Source organism: Buteo buteo, chromosome 21 (assembly GCF_964188355.1).
Source record: "Buteo buteo chromosome 21, bButBut1.hap1.1, whole genome shotgun sequence".
In the NCBI taxonomy this organism is placed as follows: Eukaryota; Metazoa; Chordata; class Aves; order Accipitriformes; family Accipitridae; genus Buteo; species Buteo buteo.
The window spans coordinates 22,858,350-22,879,677 of record NC_134191.1 but is presented as its reverse complement, the minus strand read 5'-3'; the positions used below and the strand labels follow the sequence as shown (position 1 = coordinate 22,879,677).

At 35.7% G+C, this 21,328-nt stretch overlaps 1 protein-coding gene across 6 annotated transcripts in view; it reads right to left on the bottom strand.

Moving 5' to 3' along the window:
- The window catches only part of ATG7 (autophagy related 7), a 128,404-nt gene that overhangs the window by 87,471 nt on the left and 19,605 nt on the right, over positions 1-21,328 (bottom strand). For all 6 annotated transcript variants that reach the window (XM_075052853.1, XM_075052855.1, XM_075052851.1 and 3 more), the window contains exons 13-17: positions 16,215-16,409; positions 12,070-12,273; positions 11,703-11,818; positions 10,879-10,954; positions 7,483-7,563 (exon numbers count right to left, since the gene is read on the bottom strand). In XM_075052853.1, coding sequence (XP_074908954.1) covers positions 7,483-7,563; positions 10,879-10,954; positions 11,703-11,818; positions 12,070-12,273; positions 16,215-16,409 — 672 coding nt within the window. The remainder of the gene's footprint in view (positions 1-7,482; positions 7,564-10,878; positions 10,955-11,702; positions 11,819-12,069; positions 12,274-16,214; positions 16,410-21,328) is intronic.

Genomic DNA, 21,328 nt, shown 5'->3' with positions numbered 1-21,328 from the left:
CAGGTTTCTTCTTCCCCTTAAAAACAGTGTTTTAAAGTTAGTTAAACTTAAAAATGGGAAAATTAATTTTATTCATGGTGTAGAAACTGTATTATATATGAGTATTCTAACTTAAAGACTTCAACTAATTGGTTTTTTTCTTTTAGTTCAGATAATACAGATTTCTATTTAAGATGGACTTCATAAACCATTCTCTCTCCCACTTACAACTACTTGGAATAATACCTTAACATCCATTTAAGATCACTGAACAATTACTGGAACGTATTTTTACTTCTTTTAATGCTCTTTAACATGGAGACAAGCAAACTAGTCAATACCATGGACCAGACAGTCACACCAGCTGCTTCTTGGACAAAATTCTGGGATTCTCTGCAACATGGATTTGATGCTACTATCTTACATGGTATGCTGCCACATCAGCATAAATCAACATGCTATTTCACTTAAACATCAGGAAACACTTAACAAATTCACCAAATAAAAGAAACACGGAATAACAAAATCATTTGTTTTCTTCTCTGAAGGGCAAAAGTGTGTTACTTATTACCAGAAAGGGATTCTTAATCTAGCAACTTTACTATTCCAAAACCAAAGTAATAATAACACAAGAGCTGATTTTCTGGAGCAAAAGGAAGAGGGAATAAAACAAGTTTCAGAGAGTTGTATGTTCTCTGTTCTTTTTTTCTCCCTTCTTCTTTCTCTCTCCCTCTCAAGAAACCTTCTTAATCATTTAATCAGCGGCTTTCATTTAACCCACTGCAAAGAACACAATAACCAAGAATGGTTCCTAAAAACACTTTGCAGTAAACCTTTGCTATCTACTCCCTTGTGCCATGAAGACAAACCATAATGATTTGGGAAGGAATGTTGTTTTAGTTTGTTATTTAAACACATTTTCTATGACAAGTTGCATTTAAACTCCTTAAGATATCTAATGGTTGCATCTCCCATCCAGGAAGAAGTTTTACATGATGAAGACAAATGGATTGGCTAGAATAAAGACAATTATCTTAGGATAGGGGAGGGGGCTGGTTAATAAAAAGTGGTTTTGCTCAGCAAAACATAAAAGACGCAAACCTCCAGTTTTCAACATTTAAATACAGTTGCAAACACCCACACTCAAAACAAACATTTTGACACTGCACATACAGCTGCCAGCTTCTGAGAAGCCAAGATTTACTTATCCTGAAGTCAGAAGCTTTGAAAACGCATCCTCCTCTGAGAGCCCTGAACTCAAAAAAATCCTCACGCATGTGAAAATAGCTGGGTGTGTGGTTTAGCCTCACAAGACACAAACCGATCTTTAACTTTTTATAAACCACGTCAATTCTTAATACAAATAAATACATTAACAACATAAGCTAAAATGGAATAATGTCTTACCGATTTATTGTGGAGAAGCTCTAGTTCCTTCTCCTTAAGAGAAATAGTAAGTAATAACAGCAAGAAATTAGTCCCTGCTGTAAATCCAACTAAATTATAACAGAATAAGAGAGAGTAGTCAAAAGAAAAAAAAAGTCTCCTGAATTCTTTTATACTTGCTACATTTATCTTAGTTGAAGAAAACATAACAAAACAATGAATTGATTAAGAAGCGATTTCACAGATATGTTAGAAGTTGAAATGAAGGTACAATAGAATGGCTAAGAGCAATTTTTCATTAAAGATTTCTAGCATCATCATGTCTGGGGAAGGGGAGAAGAGGATAACTAAACACTGCCAGCAGCTGTATTGGTTAAAGTTTTGAACTATCCTTCTTATGATCCGACTGAATTTTTAAACAACCTTACGTCTCTTCAGTACCATAAGATAAAGCATCAAGTTTTGTTTCTTTTTTTAAAATCCTCTCTTCTGTTGACTTTGGGAGGCTATTTGGTGTCAACAAACTATATTATCTATTAAACATCAATAAACTTGCATCCCACAACTCTGAATAAGTGATGCAAAACATTCATCATTTCTAACTCTTACAATCAGCCATAACAGTGCTAACACATGGGAATGTCAACCTGCTTTCTGAATTTTGGTAAATGGTATGATTTAAGATTGAACATAATTATGTTCTACCTCTCCCCATGTTTCTTCCATTTACAATCTTTACTGTGGAGCTGTTACGTGCAAAAGGCAGTTTATTTGGCACTATTGTCTTCACATAGGATTAGCTATGATGTTTCCAGTCATCGTGATGGACTAAGCAAGGAGTAACAAGACATAACTTCTCCACTGAACTACACATACTTCATTAACATCGGGGTGTGTGTGTGTGTGTGTGTGTGTGTTGAGATATAGGACAGAGATAATGACCTCTCTCCCACCTTATTAGATTTCAGTGTTGCTGGTTTTTTTAAGTTCCATTTTTCAATTATCATCCATCCTGTCTGAACACCTCCCCACCTTCTCCAATGCACAAAACTGAATGAATACACTGCTGATTCCACACCCTTTTCTCTGTTCACAAAATAGGATAATGTTTAAAGTTAATGTTACTTCTAAGATTTCTGGGGTTCTTGATCACATCTGCCCTCCTCTAAGGGGACAAAACTCCATCATAATGGTCACATTACCATGGTCATAATTTCTTAGTGTGTGATGTGGTATTCTTAGTACACATCATGGCTTTCTTCTGTTAATATCCTTTTATTGGGCATATTTTGTTGGCTTTACAATGAAAATTCAGTATTTTTGAAATAGTAAGACCAGGCATTATTTTCAAGAATGCACATCTTTCAGGCAACCAGCAGTAAAACCATCCTCACCATGACTAATTTTGAAAATACGTATTATTTTGATTCTCACTGAATTTAAAATTTATATTCAGAGAGGTAAAGACTGCCTGAGATTTCAAAAGTTGTGGGCAAGTGTCCTGGTTTCAGCTGGGATAGAGTTAACTGTCTTCCTAGTAGCTGGTACAGTGCTATGTTTTGAGTTCAGTATGTGAAGAATGCTGATAACACTGATGTTTTCAGTTGTTGCTCAGTAGTGTTTAGACTATAGTCAAGGATTTTTCAGCTTCTCATGCCCAGCCAGGGCACCTGACCCAAACTGGCCAACAGTGTATTCCATACCATGGGACGTCCCATCTAGTTTAGGAACTGGGAAGTGGGGGGCGGGGGAATCGCCGCTCGGGGACTGGCCGGGTGTCAGTCGGCGGGTGGTGAGCAATTGCCCTGCGCATCATTTGTGTATTCCAATCCTTTTATTACTACTGTTGTCATTTTATTAGTGTTATCATTATCATTATTAGTTTCTTCTTTTCTGTTCTATTAAACCGTTCTTATCTCAACCCAGGAGTTTTACTTCTTTCCCCGATTTTCTCCCCCATCCCACTGGATGGGGGGGAGTGAGTGAGCAGCTGCGTGGTGCTTAGTTGCTGGCTGGGGTTAAACCACGACAGCAAGGTAGTCCTGCCTCCTGCTCCCCCCAGTTAAAAGGACATTTTTAAAAAGAGGAAAAGAAAAATAATAAATTTCTCTAAGTCATTTAAAATAAAACAGATTTCTATGCTACCTTAAGAATAAGAAAAGTATTACATTTAACTCAGTATGCTGAAAATATGCCTAGGTATATTAATGATGCATTCTTTAAGTCTGAATGAAATCTATCCAGTATTAATACAGAGGCTGCACTGTACATAGAAGTGTCAAATGTTAACATATGTAAATTCAGGAAATAAGGAAAGTTATAAACGGACTCAGTTACACAGACTTAATGTTACAGCACAGCTACAGAAATAACTCTTTTTAAACATTCTTTCAAATTTTTGTAGTGTTCATTCCTGAAGGACAAACATTTCTCCCCATTTCCTCCATCATTTCTGCAAGCTATGCAAGAGTTAGCTTTTTTTAGTACAGGAAAGATCAAGGTTGTTCCCCCCCCCCCCCCCCCCCAAGACTTATACATCTCTATTTAACATCAACACAATACTTAAATCGAGAAATGTATAATATAAAAAGATATAAAAGAGTTTCGCTGACAGATGGTACAATATGCTGTTACTGGGAGAAAGCAAATATGAAAGTCTTTTCTCAGTGCAGCTAGGGCAAATATGAAGGGTCTTGTCTTGCTGGAATCAAAATTAAAATTATCTCTACTGAAAAAAAATCAGTAAATTACTGAATACCACAGGTTACTGTCATAACTGATCAGAACCATTTAAAGTAAAAATGCATGCAAAGCAGTTAGCAGATGACAACAATAAAAGCATTGTTATGTCTACATGATGATAGATTTCAAAACCGAAACACTCATAAATAACTTATGCAACACAGGCGCTCAGTAAATGTCACAGCAGAAGTGTTTAATGTATTCCTGGGATGTTAAAAAGGGAAAACATCTGCAAGGGTAGGGAAATGTCTTGACTGAAAACAGAAACTGTAACATAGTGCCTAGAATACCAACTCTGATCCTAGTGTCTACCCCTTGATGAAATGCAATGAAATTGAAAAACATTTAAAGGTAAGTCAGTAAAATTACTCAGTGGTTAAAAAACCTATAACTTAAGCAGCTCAATTTTTCAGCATACTGAATAGAAAGTTGAGAAAGGACTTGAAAATTAGTAGAGATACTTATGCAGCTTTTTTTTTTTTTTAATTTGACAGTGGAGATAATTACATATCAGAAGAATTTTAGTAGGGGAAGGAGAGAAATATCTTTAAGGAAAATAAGTTAGCTTTCTAGCTCATGGACAATAAATCCAAACTCTGGAGGAAATAAGATCTATGAGCTATATGTAAAAACAGAGGGGGCATCTATACATCCACGTTGGCTAGTAGCAATAATCTCTTCTGACATTAAACTCTGAATCTATGAGGTCTCCTGGTTCAGTCCATAACGCACAAGGGGGAGGGAGAAGCAATAACAGGAAAATTTTCACTACCCTCATTAAAATATAAACACTGGCAGTTTTTATTAAGATAGATATATATTTTAACATTCATGTTTCAAGGCTTTAGCCAGTTGCCTGCAAGGATCAGGTAGTAAAGGATGAGGACCACTCTACTTTTCTATGGAATTGTAATGCTTCTCACCATAATGTTATGAGAAAATGTCCTCATTTTGCTCCCAAGAGGGTAAACAGACAGCTTAATTAGCATAGTAAGTAATAAGCTTAACATTCTCATTCTGTAAGTAAAGCAGTTATTACAAATAAATACCTATACTAAAGAACTTTGGACTCCTCTTTTGATGTCAAACTCATTCTGTTACTGAGAAGGGAAAGTGCATCAGAAGAGCTTACACTGCTCCTCAGACCTACTACTCAACTGGCAATGAGGTGCCGTTAGCTCTGAAAGAGGATACTTTCCATGCTAGCACATGCCTGTGCAGAACCAGAATAAGACAGAGAGGGAAATCATACAAGGAAAATTTGGCCTGGAATAAAAATAGATTGGTTTCCTGCTGCGACCATCCCAAAATTCCTGAACAATTGCCTGCGGGAAGCTTCTCTGGCATGCAGCCTGTTTAGGACAATCCTGGGTAAGGAATAGCTGGCTGCTTGGACGTCTGGTCTATTCAGCTTCAAAAAACAGAGAAATGAAGTAATGACTGAGAGTCAAAATGAAATGGAATCTAATCTCTAAACATGCAGATCATTAGCAGTTTCTCCTAAGTTATCCAGCTGTACTGGATGACTTAAGAATGTATTGGAATTTTTTTTAAATTCCTAATTCATTAGTTTTATGTTTTAAGAGTCACAGAGTGACAAGAGCTCAAGAAAGAGAGTGCTGACATAAGAAAGAAGAAAATGAATGAGGTACCAGGAAATTTAAGTATATCAGAAAAGTCACTTCTCTCCTGTGCTAAAAGTTTTGAATCTACAGTCAATCTGACATAGATCAGGATGAAATTATGCTAAATTGCTGCATTAAAAAAACCAAACCAACATACAGACTACAATTCAATTGTAATTGGATTTGTCATTTCAAAGTATTAGCGTCAGATTTCCAGATAATACAGGGTGACATACTCTTATGCTAATAAATAGAAAGTTAGCAAAGTAAACAAATGCTGTGTTTCTACTGTAAGGAAATACGTGCGCCAATGAAGCAACCTTTTCAGCACAGAAGTAATTTAATACCCAAACCACATGAAAAGTGATCTCTCTGGGAATAGCACAGCTGCTAAAATCCAAGTCAGTTTTTATTAAATCATCAAGTCTGTTTATGTAAAACAGGGCTCTCTTAAAATGACCTCCAAGAGGAAATGATTTGCTAACAAAAAATTGATACCTGCATTAAATTTATTTACGTTTTTATTGTTTTTTTATATATCAATATGTCCTGGATCAGAGATTAAAAAAAAAGAAAAAAAAAGCTTATTCTAACAGTTTAACTTATCAGGCTCAACCATCATAAAGTTTTAGCTGCTGCTGAGCTTTCAGCTATTCGAGAGGGTAGATAGATGTTTCTAAAAATAACAGCAGTTTTAAGTTTAGTGCTTCAACTTTTGAGGAGAAAATGGATGTTAATATTCCTTCAAAACTTGTCAAATGTACCCAGATAGCCTAGAAAAATAAAAGGAATACTGTAGAAGAAGAAATTGTGGAAGTCCTCAAAAAAATGATAGTGTCTCAGGAGTTTTTGATAGCTGTTTGAAAGAAGGACAAGTGCAGTGAAAAGAACAGAAAGAACTTCTTGCAGTAAGTCTCAAGGTACAAAAGTGAACTAAATGGCACTCCAAGCAGACCAAATCATGAGTCAAAACCTCTTAATCTTCATATCAAGATATCCCAGTCAAAACTTCTTGAACTTGCACTACATGGACATAGAAAACTTGCCAGAAAAAACTTTTCAAGGCCACAGTACAGGAAAACAATCCAAGACTGAAGAGGAGGCCTCACACAGACACATTAGTAGGCTGCCCTGGTGTTCTGGCAAGACACAGCTCAGATCCCACCAACAGCTGTAAATCTATTAGGTGACTCAGGACTGTCAACACTAGCATCAAAATGAAACAGTCTTTTCAATAAAGAAATGTTATGGAAGTAATTTTTTTTCTTAAGTGCTCTTTATATGTTTGCTTTGTGTCATAAAACAGAAATTTAGACAACTTTGCGTATTTGTAACAATACCAAGTTCAAGAAAGCTGAAAAGATATATTTATTCATCAGACATCAGAAATAATTTCTTAAACAACTAAAACCAATACCCATTTTACTCGTTTCTACAAAGCTAAAAGATATTAACAGTATTTATATGATAAACTTTTCAGAAATGTGTTGGCCCTAATTTCTTCTCGGTTTCTTTAGCTGACTAGAATGTTTACGTGGAGATCGCATGCCAATTGGTGATGCCAAAGAAATTTGGAAAACAGATAAAAAAAGGAGGGTATGAGGGCAAAAGAACTTTAGCTGAAGTGAGAACACAGATTCCAACCCCTAAGGAGGTAAGAAAATACAAAGCAGTCCTCGGCACCCCAAGACTGACCTAGAGCAAGACCATTCTGTACAGATAAATAAAGTACAGACCAACTCAGACTTACTTTGGTTGAACAGGCTGTGCATTTATCAAATGCCAGGCTGACTGGAAGAACATTATCAAATCTTGATAAAAATCCACGGATCTGGAAGATGAAAAAAATTACAGCACTATTTTACAATTACAAAAAACATTTCCAAAATTCCACATGAACTGGAAATATACATTCAATAAAAAGATACAGAATGGCTATAACTAGGGTAATACTGTTCTAATACAATAACCCCCAATAACATCTGTAGTAAATTTATACTCAATATATATTACTGGTTTTCTATATACAAACAATGGCACAACTATCTAAACGCAACACTATTTAAACATGAATAGAGGCACAGCACCACCTGGAGTTTGACTTTTCTGATTGCAAAGTTCCATCAAAAATAAAAAGGCATGGTATAACCAAACACATTTTTTTCCCATCTCTATAACATATAATCTGAAAACTTCACTGTTGTGCATTGCTAAACTATGTTGTTAATATGATACTACTGATCAGTAATTTTAAAATTCCAGACCATTGTTTCTAGTAACAGAGAGAGAGCACTGAGAACACTTTGCAGCAGGGTTTGATCATTTAGACTACGAACTCTTTGGAGTATTCATAATTTTTATTCTGTGCTTTTACAGGTCTACTACAATGAAGAGACATCACTAAGAACAGAACTTACGTAGCTCTGCAATACAAATAATAATGCCTTAATTAATATTTAAGTATATTATGGAAAATACTTCCAATATGCACTCCATACATTTAATGCAGTTGAAATGGCATAAACCTCAGAAGCCAACAGCAATTTAAACAGTATTACCACTAAGGTATTTTTGCAGAAAAACCAAGCCATACATGATGTTAGAATACAATAATACAGTCTTTTTTAAACAAAACCCACACCCAGGAAAAGAAAGGAAAACAACAAGATCAAGTCTTTCTGATACTACATTGCTTTGTACTTCTGTTATCCTAGGAACTCCAAGACACTTCCTTGAAATAAATTCAGTTCATTTATGACAGACTAAGGCTATGAGTGTGCAACATTTATTATCCACAAAGGAATACCTTCTTAATAAAAAGGACTGCTGCATTAATTAATTACTATTTTTCTTTTAACACACAAGTGGGCTAACCAAATGAACAAAGAACACCACAAAAAAAACCCACACCAGAAAGTAACAGTTAATTCTAGACCCCTGGAGAAAATATTGCACTCACTGAGTTGATTAGATGGGTGATTGCTAAGAGAAACCAGCAGTTTGTAAAAGGACTCCATGTCACAATATTTGAAAAAAATTGTCTATTTTCATTTTACACCTACTAAAGTTATATATGTGTTAGAATGTCTAAAAGAGAAGACATTCATGGTAGTCACTAAATGTAAATGTGAAAACAGATATAGCACTGACAGAAGTCATAATTCAACGAAAAGTTTTCTGATTAAAATCCATTTTTGATATGGATCATATCTCAAAGCCTAGCCCAAAACAGAACAATAACACAAGTAAAATCATATAGGGGTATAAAACAAATCAGATAGGATTGACTGGACAGTTAACATTCTCATCATCAGGAAATATAAGAACTTGAGAGATCATTATTTTTCCAGTAGAAATAGTAAACTTTTTAAAGTTTACTGGGAAACATTGTAAAAAAAATATTATTCCTACATAATGTAATATTTCTAGCTTTTGGGGGGGAATCACTTCTTCACTATTCCTTTTTAGATGTTAAGAGGAAGTTCAAATTACAGACCTGTTTTCTAGAGGTCTGGAGCATAGTCACAATTTTGAAACAAAGTCACTGTATATGTATAAGACTCACAAAGATTCAACCATCAAAAGTACTGAAGTTATTTTTCAAAACAAACTGACCTAGCACAAGTAAAATCTCTTTCATATTACCAACCCATATGATCACAGGAAACATTCAGATAATTACAGAAAACTATCTGGAAATTATGACATTCATTTTTCAACTAAGAAAGCAAAAACTTCTCCAAAGATAAATCAAAAGGGAGTACCTGGATCATCAAATGAACAAGATTTAGATTTGGCTTTTTCTTCCTATTGGGATACGAGAGGTCAAAAAATCTCCCTCAGATATACTGCAGCAGTTGGCATAGGCTGGGTCTGGCTGACAATAGCATTAGCATTTTAACTACAGATAACCCTATAGGGTAAGGGAGTAACTTCGATATAATAAAGTAACCTGTCAGTCATTGTGAAAGTTACAAACTTATCAGTTATTGCCAAAGTCTGAAACTGTCGAGAACCTTCCAGACGACCAGATTATGAGTGCCAGTGAGGACAAAAGGCTCATACTGAGGGTATCTGAAAAAGCCAATCGAGAATTGGATATTCCCTACCAATCCTGCAGCTGACAGCATCCACATGAACAAGCAGAAAAACTTCCGATGTATGAGAGAGAGGGACTCCTGAGAAAGAACTGGAAAGACTGGATTACTGGAGAGAGAGAACCCAGGGAGAACCTAGGGGAACCCAATTGCATAAAACGACCCACGTGCAAACACTAGTTACTACATAAAATTATAAACAAAATTAGACTAATCTTACATAGACCAGACCCTGTGATTACCTGGATGTTGCAAAGAAAAGATACTAGTAGCTTTAACTTTTTCTGAATCAAGATTCACTCTTAGCACAAAAAAATTTAATATCAATAGAATATAAAAATACCACTTGGAAACAAATAAATGATTGATTTATACAACGAAAGGATCCAAACAGTCGCTCAGATAGCAACATAAAGAAAGAGACACAGAACACTTTTAATCCCCAATGATAATATCACAGGGGACATGATTATGGGGATACAATCAGCAGGCAGTTTTTGAAGGACTGTATCAATATAACAAAAACAAGTCCATCCAGCAGTTTGAAAAACAGTATCCTTAACACATTTCTAAGTCGAGTTTGGGTTGAGTAGAAGAATGAAGACTACCGTGTTGCACCAGAAATACATGAATATTTTGGAGAACTATACTAATTGTGTGTTGGCTGGATTTGAATTTTTTTTTCGAACTCGGAAGGGATTTAAAAATTTTGAGATGCTCATATTGTCAGCTCTGATAGGGAACAGAAAAGTCAGAGGTTGCCTTATTCACATACTGCCTGCTCCAAACAAATTCTTGCTAAGTAGGTAGCAGGAATTGTGTGTCCACAAGTAGGACAGACACAATGCCAGGAACACAACTACTTTGCCCTGTGTGATGGATTTATTTTTTTTTTAAATATATATTCTTTTTTAACAAACATGGAGAGTCAGTCCTTCCGGGAATGGAATCAGCATACAGTATGTTCTTGTTAAGGAGGCAGTCTGTGATGTTTGCCTTATATCAGTTCCCAGCTTTTAAACAACAGCATTTACTCACAAATTATTTACCTGGTGAGGAACAAGTCCAAGAGAAGTAGGCGGCTCATTCATTCTATCGTCACTACTGCTGGCCACAGCATAACCACTGCCAAAAATCCAAGAAGGAAAATTAGAACAAGATGACATACTCAACAGTCAAAATTTCCAGCAAGCTTCAAGACATTTTGTTACAGCTTACAGTTTAGAGTCTGGAAAGGAACATATCCGGAAAGTCTGTTTCATAGTAACTAAGATTCAGCATGGGAATATAAAAACCATTTTTCAGAATCAGTCACAGAGACTTGTAACATACTCATGTCCAATTCCTAACTCACTTTTTCTTTCACAGATTTTAAAAACATGAAACAAGTCTAAATTTCAAGTTGCAGAATTTCAGACTAATTTCTGTATCAAACCCACTTAATTTTAACTAATATTTTCCAATACTTGGCTTATCTTGAAGCCCTGCATGTAACATACATACTTATGATAGCTCCTCATTACACTTAAACACTCTCTTGAGCAAAGGACTGCCAAGATCCACTATAAGGAATACTTTCTTCTTTTGAAATATTCTCAGTACTTTTCTACTTTTAAACTCAGAAAGAGAGAAAACTGCCAATTTCCAAGATAAAAACTTAAGATCTGATGAATCAGTTCTCTCTTAAACACTGTTAAATTACACTAACACAGTAGATATGACCTATACATTACATTAATTTACAGGCAATATTACACCATACAGAATTGTCCTACTTAATGTGTACTTCCTTCTCCTTCTCCCAAAAGATTATATTAAATGAGTCTTATTTCTCAGAGAACACCTTTTGAACACCAATCCAGAAATGACTCACCCTTCTGGATGTTGTAAAACAGAAACCATTAATTCCACTGCAAGAGCTCCAGCTACCATGGCTAATCCAGGCCGACTGACTGTGCACTGCTGATCCAATGTCCGATCCCTGGTGGACTACAAAAATAGACAATTCTAAAGGAAAGAAAAAAGTAACTCAAAAGTAACTAGCTGCCCTACTACACAAAACATCTTTAGTTCTGTGCAATTAATTTCTTTGATCCTCCAAATAAAAGATGAGCTATTTCTTAATCCTGTGTACATCAAGAGAAAACAAATCCTTTTATAAAACACCATTTAAAGGAAATAAAAATTTAAGTCACTACAAAAGAGATATAAAATCCTCATTTGGATAAGGTTCTACTCACATCCCCTGGTGCCACAACATCATTACAGAAGTAGCAACCCAGTTTATAGCCAGGGATATTTGAAAAGAGTGATGATCCCAAAAGATCAGAAGAACCAGAGGCATTGTTGAAACATGAATCACCAGATTCTTGCTGTTTTGGTTTCTTTAGTCCATGTCTCATAACAACAAATGTGTCAAATCCCAATGCAGCGTTGATGACCAACTGTGAACAATAAAGAGAGAACAACAGATTTTAAGGGAGCCAAAAGAAGAGGGAGAAAAAAAGGCCTCAAGGTTTTGTTCACTGTAAATGTCAACCCCCACACACACATGCTGTAGATGGACAAACAACCTATTAACTGCGTATCTGTCGCCCTAGACATAAACAACAGGCTTTCCAATAGGTGCAAAATTCCAGTTGTCAAGCATTTAAAAAAAAAACAAACACAACCCCCCCCCCCCAATTCCATTTCAGAAATCCACAAACCATTACCTTTTTCTATGTCTTTCAGGGAAATTTGATACAAATTAATGACTCCCTCTCAACTGTTACACAAACCTATGCAGGCTTGCTCACAGGAAAAAAAAAAAAAAAAAAAAGGAACAGGAACTCCATAAATGTGTTGTGCTAGTTCACATCTGAAGCTAGGTTCACACCAACTAACATTCAATGTCTCACTAAAGTTACTGAAGCTGCTACGCACTGATATGAATTAACACACATATATCCAAATTTGGCCCAATATTCATACAGTGATTAGTACTGTTATTGGAAAAAACTTATTTTGGTTCCAGCTCAGAATTTATTTTCAAGTTTGCTGCATATTTTGTATATTCACATTCTCCAAGTGCTGAAATATTCCAAGTGACATTTAAGTACAACAGTGGCCATCAATAACAAGTTTTCATGTCATTTCAAATTCTTATGTAGTCTTTTCAGTTCACTGTGGTCTGAAATATAACTCATTAAACACTCCCGTGTGACAAAGCAATGAAACACAAGTCTATTACCCCAAAATCTTCTGCTCAGTGAGGAAAGCAATTAATGATTACTTATGGTCTTCATATGCATCTGTTTAGTCACATGGGGAGCACAAGCAGCTGTGGTACACAATTACAGCATCATCATTTTCCCCTTTCTCTTCAGTTTGTGACAAGTGCTTGGAGTAATCTGAAGCTACATATATTATGACTGTAATATCATAAAACCAATACTTAACTAGCATATTTTACTAAACTTACAGGCAATAATTTAGATACAGCAAAAAGCAAAACCAATTATACAATAATGACTGTAGCCAGTAAAATATAAAAGAAGATATTATACTGCTTCATATACAGATATTTTAGATAGAAATTCTAGTACAGCAGTTTGTCATTTTTCATTCTTATAGCCAGGAATTATCTAAAAAGAGGGACTTTGAGGGAAGCTGTCAAGAATTAGCCAACTTAACTAGTAAGCTTCATCATCATTTTTGGTATTTCAAATAATTTCTGGATATTCACTTTCAACCTTGTAGTTTATTCTTTCCTCAGTCCTAAAGTAGAACCATGCTGTTGAATCTGTAGTAGCACAGCCAGGTCTACAGCAAACAATCAAAAGACTGCATCTTCTCACTACATCTACCTGTAAAACCTGAAGATGGTATCCCATTTGCAAAATATGAATAACATGGCACAGCTGGTATTACCAGAAATTAATGATACTGCTAAACACTTCCCACTGCAATAAACTGTTTCTCTCTCTTTGGTTTAATGTCTAGCAACTATTTGAATCTAAATGATTGACCCTTAAAAAAAAAAAAATTAAAAAATCATCTGTTATTGTTAGAGAGACTATGAAAAAGTGTATCTTCTGGCACATGTTTAAAAAAAAAAAAAACAAACTAGCAAATTTTTAAAAGTTCCAGTGCTCAGCAGGAACAGGGAACTAACAGCTGACATAAGGATTTAACATTTGAGTTTTGCATTTGTCTAAGATACTTGTTTTGGGAGGAAAGACTCCAGGAATATCAAAGATCATCAAGGTAACTGAATGATTACGTGGGGAAACTGAGTCTTACTTCTACTCATGTACCCCTTATAGAGAACTTTACACAGATTATGACTCACTATGTTCTTCATTTTCTGTGGGCCTCTTTTGAGACTTCAGAGTCCAAACTGCAGCAGTACTTCAGATTTGCAGTTGTCATACAAATTCACATTTGAAGTAGAGCTCTCATTAAATGTTTATCAACATGAAGTACATTGAAAAGCAGATACCGAGCATTTCAGTTTGGATGCCTTGAAATTTCAGTGCTGTGCTTATTCAGTGACAGAGAATTCCATCTCCTTACATCAAAGTGATCTTATGAAAATCAAATAACTGATGCAGTCAGACACACTATACCAGTGAATATCAGAGAGCTGTCACAAAGAAATTACAAAATTTGTCCTCAAAGGATGATTTGAATACTGTAAGGCAAATATAGTGGGGGACTGCTAGCTAAGCAAATGTGTGGGTAAAAGTTTTGGAAATCATTAAAACAACGCTATCCTGACTGAACCGGGGGGGGGGGGGGGGGACGGGGACGACACTGCATATGTTGCTTACAACTACCAATCATCATACATATGAAAGAGTAAGCTGGCACTTCCCAGTTTCAATACCCAGCTTTGCAAACTTACTCTTTTTATGTCATTTCTGTGCTGTTTTTAAACAGCTAAAAGATTGCTGAAAGACCACAGGTGCAAACTGCAGAAAAGACAGTAGGATAAAGTAGGAACTGATTAAGTAATCAAGTTACATACACTCAGTTACACCTGAAGTTATACTTCAGTGAAGTCCACACTAAAGGAACACACTGATCTTTTCACTGGTAGTGTAGTTCACTGGCAAAGGGAAGTTCATGTGAGCAACAAAGACATACAAGCCTGTTGCTCAGGATCAGAAACCTATTTTAAATAAGGAAAGAATGAAAGAAAATAAAATAATTTAAGACCTTGGCTTAAAAAATGAGAGAACTTTGATTTGGAAAAAATCTGCTTGCAATGCAGGTACAGAGGAAATTTAGTTACGTTCAGATGAACATAAACTTCAGGAGAAAGGGGAACATACTTGGAATTTATAAGACAAAACTAGTTTGCAAATACCACAAATCTGCATTCTCTCTCCTTTCTACTGCCCAGTTTTTTTGGAAATAAATATAAACACAAACAAAAGAAACCACAAACAACTAACAACTATTAGGAAACTAGAGTTGTCATAGCTGAAAAAATCACAGAAGTGAGGAAATACAAAAATCAAAGATCGCATAACAACATTGACTCAGCTGTGTCACATATATGTTTTCTTTTACTCTCATGTTAAGTTCATGACTTAACAAATTGCTATGGACATCATTACATTTATGCCACAAAATACACAGGATGTGCCCTGTGGTTAAGCTGACATGTTAAAAGCTTAATACTTGCATTTTCTGATTTTGTGCTATTTTAACTGAGCAAACATGAAACTGCATAATTCTTAAATAAATTAAGAAATATCAAGATTACTTGAGACTGTTTTACTAAAGTCTACATCATGATAGCAAGGGGAAGTAAGTGTTCAGGATAACGAGGAAAAACCCAAAGTTAACTTTTAACCAAAAAAGTGTTGGCATACTTTAAGTTCAGAATTCAGTTTCTAATTTTTCACTTTTGATATATATTTTGAAAACGTGGTTTCAGATAAATTTCTACAATTGGCATTCCCTATCAGTCAATCATTACTGTAATGTCTTTAGTCATTATTATGATACTCTTACTATGAAATTATTTCTTAGTATTACTGTGAAATATGTACCCTTGGAGATGCTCAAAAGATACTGACCAGACAACAGCCTAAGCAACATGCTGTAAGTTGGCCCTATTTTGAACAGGGAGTTGGACCAGATCACCTCCAGAGGTCTTTTTCAACCTATATCATTCTATGATACAAGTTTCTATGCACTCTTTTCGACATTAGCTTTTTGTCTTACACAGAATCTTTGAGGCTACAGAAAAAAAGAAAAAATTTCTGCACAATCACAAAAGATTGGTCAAATATTTCAATTTCCCATAAAGTTCTTTTAGGTATACATAGCTGGCTGATATGCAAGAGCTGAAATACAGTGACAAGGATATCAGCAAGGTATGGTACAATACCTTCCTCTTGCTGGCTGCAATGACAGCAGGAAGCCATCGACTCTCTCTAGTGTCCATTAGTAGGAAAACAACATCATGAGCATCAATCAGCTCTTCAAGTTTAGCCACATCCTTCCGAGCCTGTGCCATTGTTACTTCAGAAAAATTCACTGGGTGGCCTGGCATAGGGATGCTCATGTTATAGCCTTCTGAACTCTAGATGGAGACAGACAGAAAACAAGATATTAAAAAGATAACCTTGTGACTGAATAGAATTATTCTAAAGTTCAATACAAAACTGTAGAGTACAAATTCAATTACTGTTTGGCAGAATGGCAAGTTTATTCTTTACATCTCTCTGTATATCAGTGCTGTGCACTAAAGCACAGTGTTAAAAGTTTCTGAGGGAATAGCAGTCTCAGCTGCTATATTTATTCAGAACAGAGCAGCTCAATGCAGACTCACTAGTTTGGGTCATGAGAGCAGACCAACCACGTTCAGGCGGCTCGGTACCTGAACTAACAAGCCCAGTCTCTCAGAAGGTCTTATTAGGTCTGGCAAATCACTAAAAGAAGATAGCTGAACTTCTCCTAATCCCAGAGGTTACAAACATCACTACAAAAGCAAGCAGGCAGATTTTACATATGATTATGATCATGCTGTTAAACTTATAGAAAACCTTTGTCCTGGATTATCTTTGCAGCCACTTCACACACAATGTTAACAGGATGTCATTTATTCTGATATTGAATATTGATTCAATTACAGTAAGACAGACGTGAAGTATCACACATTCTCCTTTGTTTTAAATTCTTTATGAGAAGAACAATAGTCTCGAATGATTTTCATGTAATTCGACCAGTCATATGTGAACTTGATATAGAAGAAAATCACTTCTGAGACTTGTTACTCCAGTGCATGGATGTCTAGAGGCTTGCACTATGCAGATGCTGAAAGAGCTTGGTCCTATTGCAGAAACATATGCCTCTTCCAGCTCCATATTTGGGCAAGGCATATTGAGCAGAAAATGGCTAAAGAGCCAAATAAGCACATACACAATACATATACAATGCAAACAATTAACTCACTCATTTGGAAATATGTTAACACAATCTGTCAGCCATCTGCTCTAAGAGAATAATGGAGCTTTCATATATGTTACAGAAGCATAGGCCTTGCCAAAGTCTCATGCTTGTCACTGTGCTGTAAGCAACTAACAATCTAAAAGCCAAAATTTAAAAGCTAGATGAACCAAACATAAAATTACATGAAAAGAGAGGAAAGGAAGGTTAGTGGAACATGCTTTTGTATAGGCCAATTGCACGCACAACTCATAAATCCAGGTGAGCCAAATAACCAGAATGGTGAAGTATACATTCTAAACATCATGAATCCTTGAAGACAGAAAGAAATAGACACATATAGCAGCTTGGGGAAATGAATTTGGGTAATACCTGGATTAACCATACCAAAGGATGCACCTTTCCCTCCCGCCCCCTTCTTCCCCCCGCCTCCCACCTCCAAGGGGAAGAAATGTAGAGTCCACAGTGATCTAGTATACTGTTAACAGTAACTGTTTCTCAGTGAAGACAGCTCTGCATCACCAGCACAGACATTGGGTAATTACTGGAGGAGGTTTTACATGCACTGTCATTATGTCCTCCAAAAAGCTGTGGCAGGAACACAAAACTTAATCCATGCTGTATATGAGTAATGTATTTATGCATAAGTCATCAAGCCCCTGTACTGCATACAAGTGCTGATTTATCAGATAAGCATAACTGACCCTGTCCGTGACTTAGGAGGTCAATTTTTGTTCAAAAAACCAAAATAAGTAAACAAGTAAAGTTGAACACTAGCTGCATGGAAATATGGTAACAAGGTTTGTAAAATACTAACATCTTACCAGAATTCAGAAAAAAACCTCTGTCCAGTGACTGTAGCTATAGGAATACATACAAGTCTAGCAGTTTCAATAGCTTCAATTTTATTTGAATAACTGTCCCTTGAAAAAAAGACACCAGTCACTAGCAAAAGTGGCCGACGTACACTTTTGCAGGCAAACACTGGCAAAGAGAGCTAAAAAGGTACCTTGTGATGGCACATGCATATTATTTTAAGGAGAAGTAAATGCGCATATATTCCCAAACACAGATCTTGTTCATTCCACAGAATTCCAAAATCTCAAGGAGTCTCTACATGACAAGAATTTTGCTTGACTGTTCGCAAAAAGGCTTAGATTTTAAGACTGGAACCTTCATACTAACAAAATATTTAAAATGCCTCCAAATTATCCAAAACAAAATAATATTTAGTTACTATCTGATAAAGTACAGAATCATGTACTTACTAAAAGAAGGGACTGTATGTTGACATGTGCAAAATCATAAAAGATAATGCACTTTTCAACACTTTCATTTGACAGCTGACCAAAGCTGTGCTTGAGGGTCCAGTGCTTTTGCTTTGGTTTTTTTTTTTTTTTAGAGCAAACAGACATCAAAATATTACAATTTGTGGTGCTACCATAACCTTCTCTCTCCATTTTATTCTCATTTCTATTAACTGCATTTTTTGTTCAACCATGGCTCTGATCACTTAGAAGTTATCTGTGCAAAATATATTAAACCTGACCAGAAGTGTGCTGTGGGTAAGTACACAGAAAATTAAGAAATGTGATGCTGCCATCATTAAATTGTTCTATTGGAAATACCTACATGAAGTGGCCCCCCATGCAGTATAGTACAAAGGATGATAAAATGCTGAATACACTGGAGTTGCATGCCTGAATACTTCAGAAAATGATTGTGTAAGAGAGTCAATAAAGTTAAATTCCACAGCAGCTATATGAATGACTATGCGCATTACCTACTTGCAATCAAAGGCTGTGAATCCGTAAACTCTGCTATTTCTGAGTCCTCCCTTCTTTTTTATTATAAAACTCTAAGCTACAGCTAATGATAATCTTTTAGAAGTGGAATGAAACAAATCAAAGCTCCTTGCCAAAGCATTCCTTCATTTCATTTGCAATGATGAAGTCGTTACTCTTCCAACTAGAAAGGATGTAAAATTGAAAAAATAAAAAAGAATTCACATAGATCAATCAAGCATTTCAAAGTCAACCAGGAGAAACTGCATTTTGTGTACAAAATATTACTCACATTGAAATCAAAGAAAGTCAATTAGACTGTAAGTGAAACGAAAAAACTAATTTTCAGAAATGCCTTCAGAACCAGCACTACTGCTTGGATTCCTGCAGGCTTGAAAGGACTCTGTTGGTTTCCAAACAGAAAGAGACAGCTTTGGCTACTCCTTCCGTATGAGAGAGAGGAGGAGGCTCAAAATCCAGGACAACTAATCTTTTTATTCAAAGACATTTATACTGATAAATATGGGGTTTGGTATCAAGCAACAGTGCAGTCTGCAGTAACAGACGCAGCTCCATTTTGAGAAGTCTGGTAAAGTCAGCTGGGTTATCAAAATCTCCAACTACAGTAGCTTCACTGTCCAAACCATCCCAAAGCACCAAGACTTTACCAAGGCTAATTAAAGACTTACTGTTAGTCCATGTGCTTGGCCTGCTGCTTAAACCTCACCACTCTGACATGCTGTCAGCATATTAACTGTTTGAACCAGAGTTTTTACTGTTAAGCTCTGTTAATTCTTGCTAATGCTAGCATGTTGTTTCTCTGTACATTTACTGATGGTCAAACATGATACCTCTTCTCCACAAATTCTAGTGCAGAAATTAGTTTGACCGAAAAATATATTAGAAACATTCTATCATAAGAGTACACAGGATCTGTGCAACTGCTTTCTCCTCATTTGTGCCACAAAGCTGTGAAACCAGGTCTGAGTCCCACTAAAGGCTGATCAAAAGTGACCCATCCATGGCACGAGGAAACAATAGAGAATGTGTAACACTGATAGGGATGATGTGCTAAGAAAACAGTGGTAAATGCAGAAAATTTGAGGCATGTGGTAGAGGAAAAATTCCTTACATGCAGTATGGGTTGCACATTGTATCTGCTATTACTGAACAGGAAAATTGTTTTTTTTCCTATGTACACCGAATGTCCTAATATTTATAGATGCAGGCTTACTAAAGCACTGTTATTTGCTCCCCCTTATTACGGGAAGCTCCTCTCCAGATTATATTTAGCTTTTTTTTTTTTTTTTTAAGCCTCATCACAATCTCAAGATTCCATAGTACAGCCTGGTCTTTTGTTTTCTTGGTTATTTCTAACAAGAAAACTCTAACACTAACTTTTGATCTTTCTCTCTACATGCAAAACTGTATCATTCAGGATTCCACAACAGCTTTTATTCCTTCTAATTAAACTACTCATTCTTTCTTAATATTCCTGTTTTCATTTTCTCAAGTTTATAAAGCGAGAAATCATGTGACACAAATCTTAGTTTAGCATCATGCTGGTTCTCTGTGTGACACCGCACAGATGGTCTCTTTTCTGTACTTGTTCTACTAACTAATATTTCTATAACTAAGTGAATATCACCAAGTAACAGTAACACTACAGTGCAGCAAGGTTAAATAAATTCTAGGAACTTTCAGAGAGTCTCTTCTGATTTACTTATCCAAAGTTCTGAAAGCGAAATGTTTAGCATTTTTTCATACTAGGGATCATTATTTGATGTTCAAATATTCATTTAATTACTACTCAGTACCAATATTGATATCATAAATAATGACAATAATAGGACCAACACAGATAAAACCAGAACAAAAGCACAGAGCAATCTTTGGGTCAAACTAAATGAACCTAATAACGTTTAGAAACAATCTTCTGTAAAGTTTGTTCACAACACTGATCATCAACAACATAATCTATATTCCACTGTTCATAACTCTTAATAATATTATGACTAGTAACATAATCAGTGGCATTTTAAATACAGAATTGCATAGTAAGTGTATATAACTCATTCTTACTAGACTAAGTGGTTAAGATACTGTTTGCCAGCTGAGCTCTGGTAAACACAGCTACCAATTCTAAGACAGTCTCAATTCCAAAACAAAAACTATAAACAGTTGAATGACTTCTATCATGTGCCAAATGAGTATGAAAAAAATTTTGTTCATGACAGAGCAAGCTGAGAGTATGTCTATTCTGAAATTA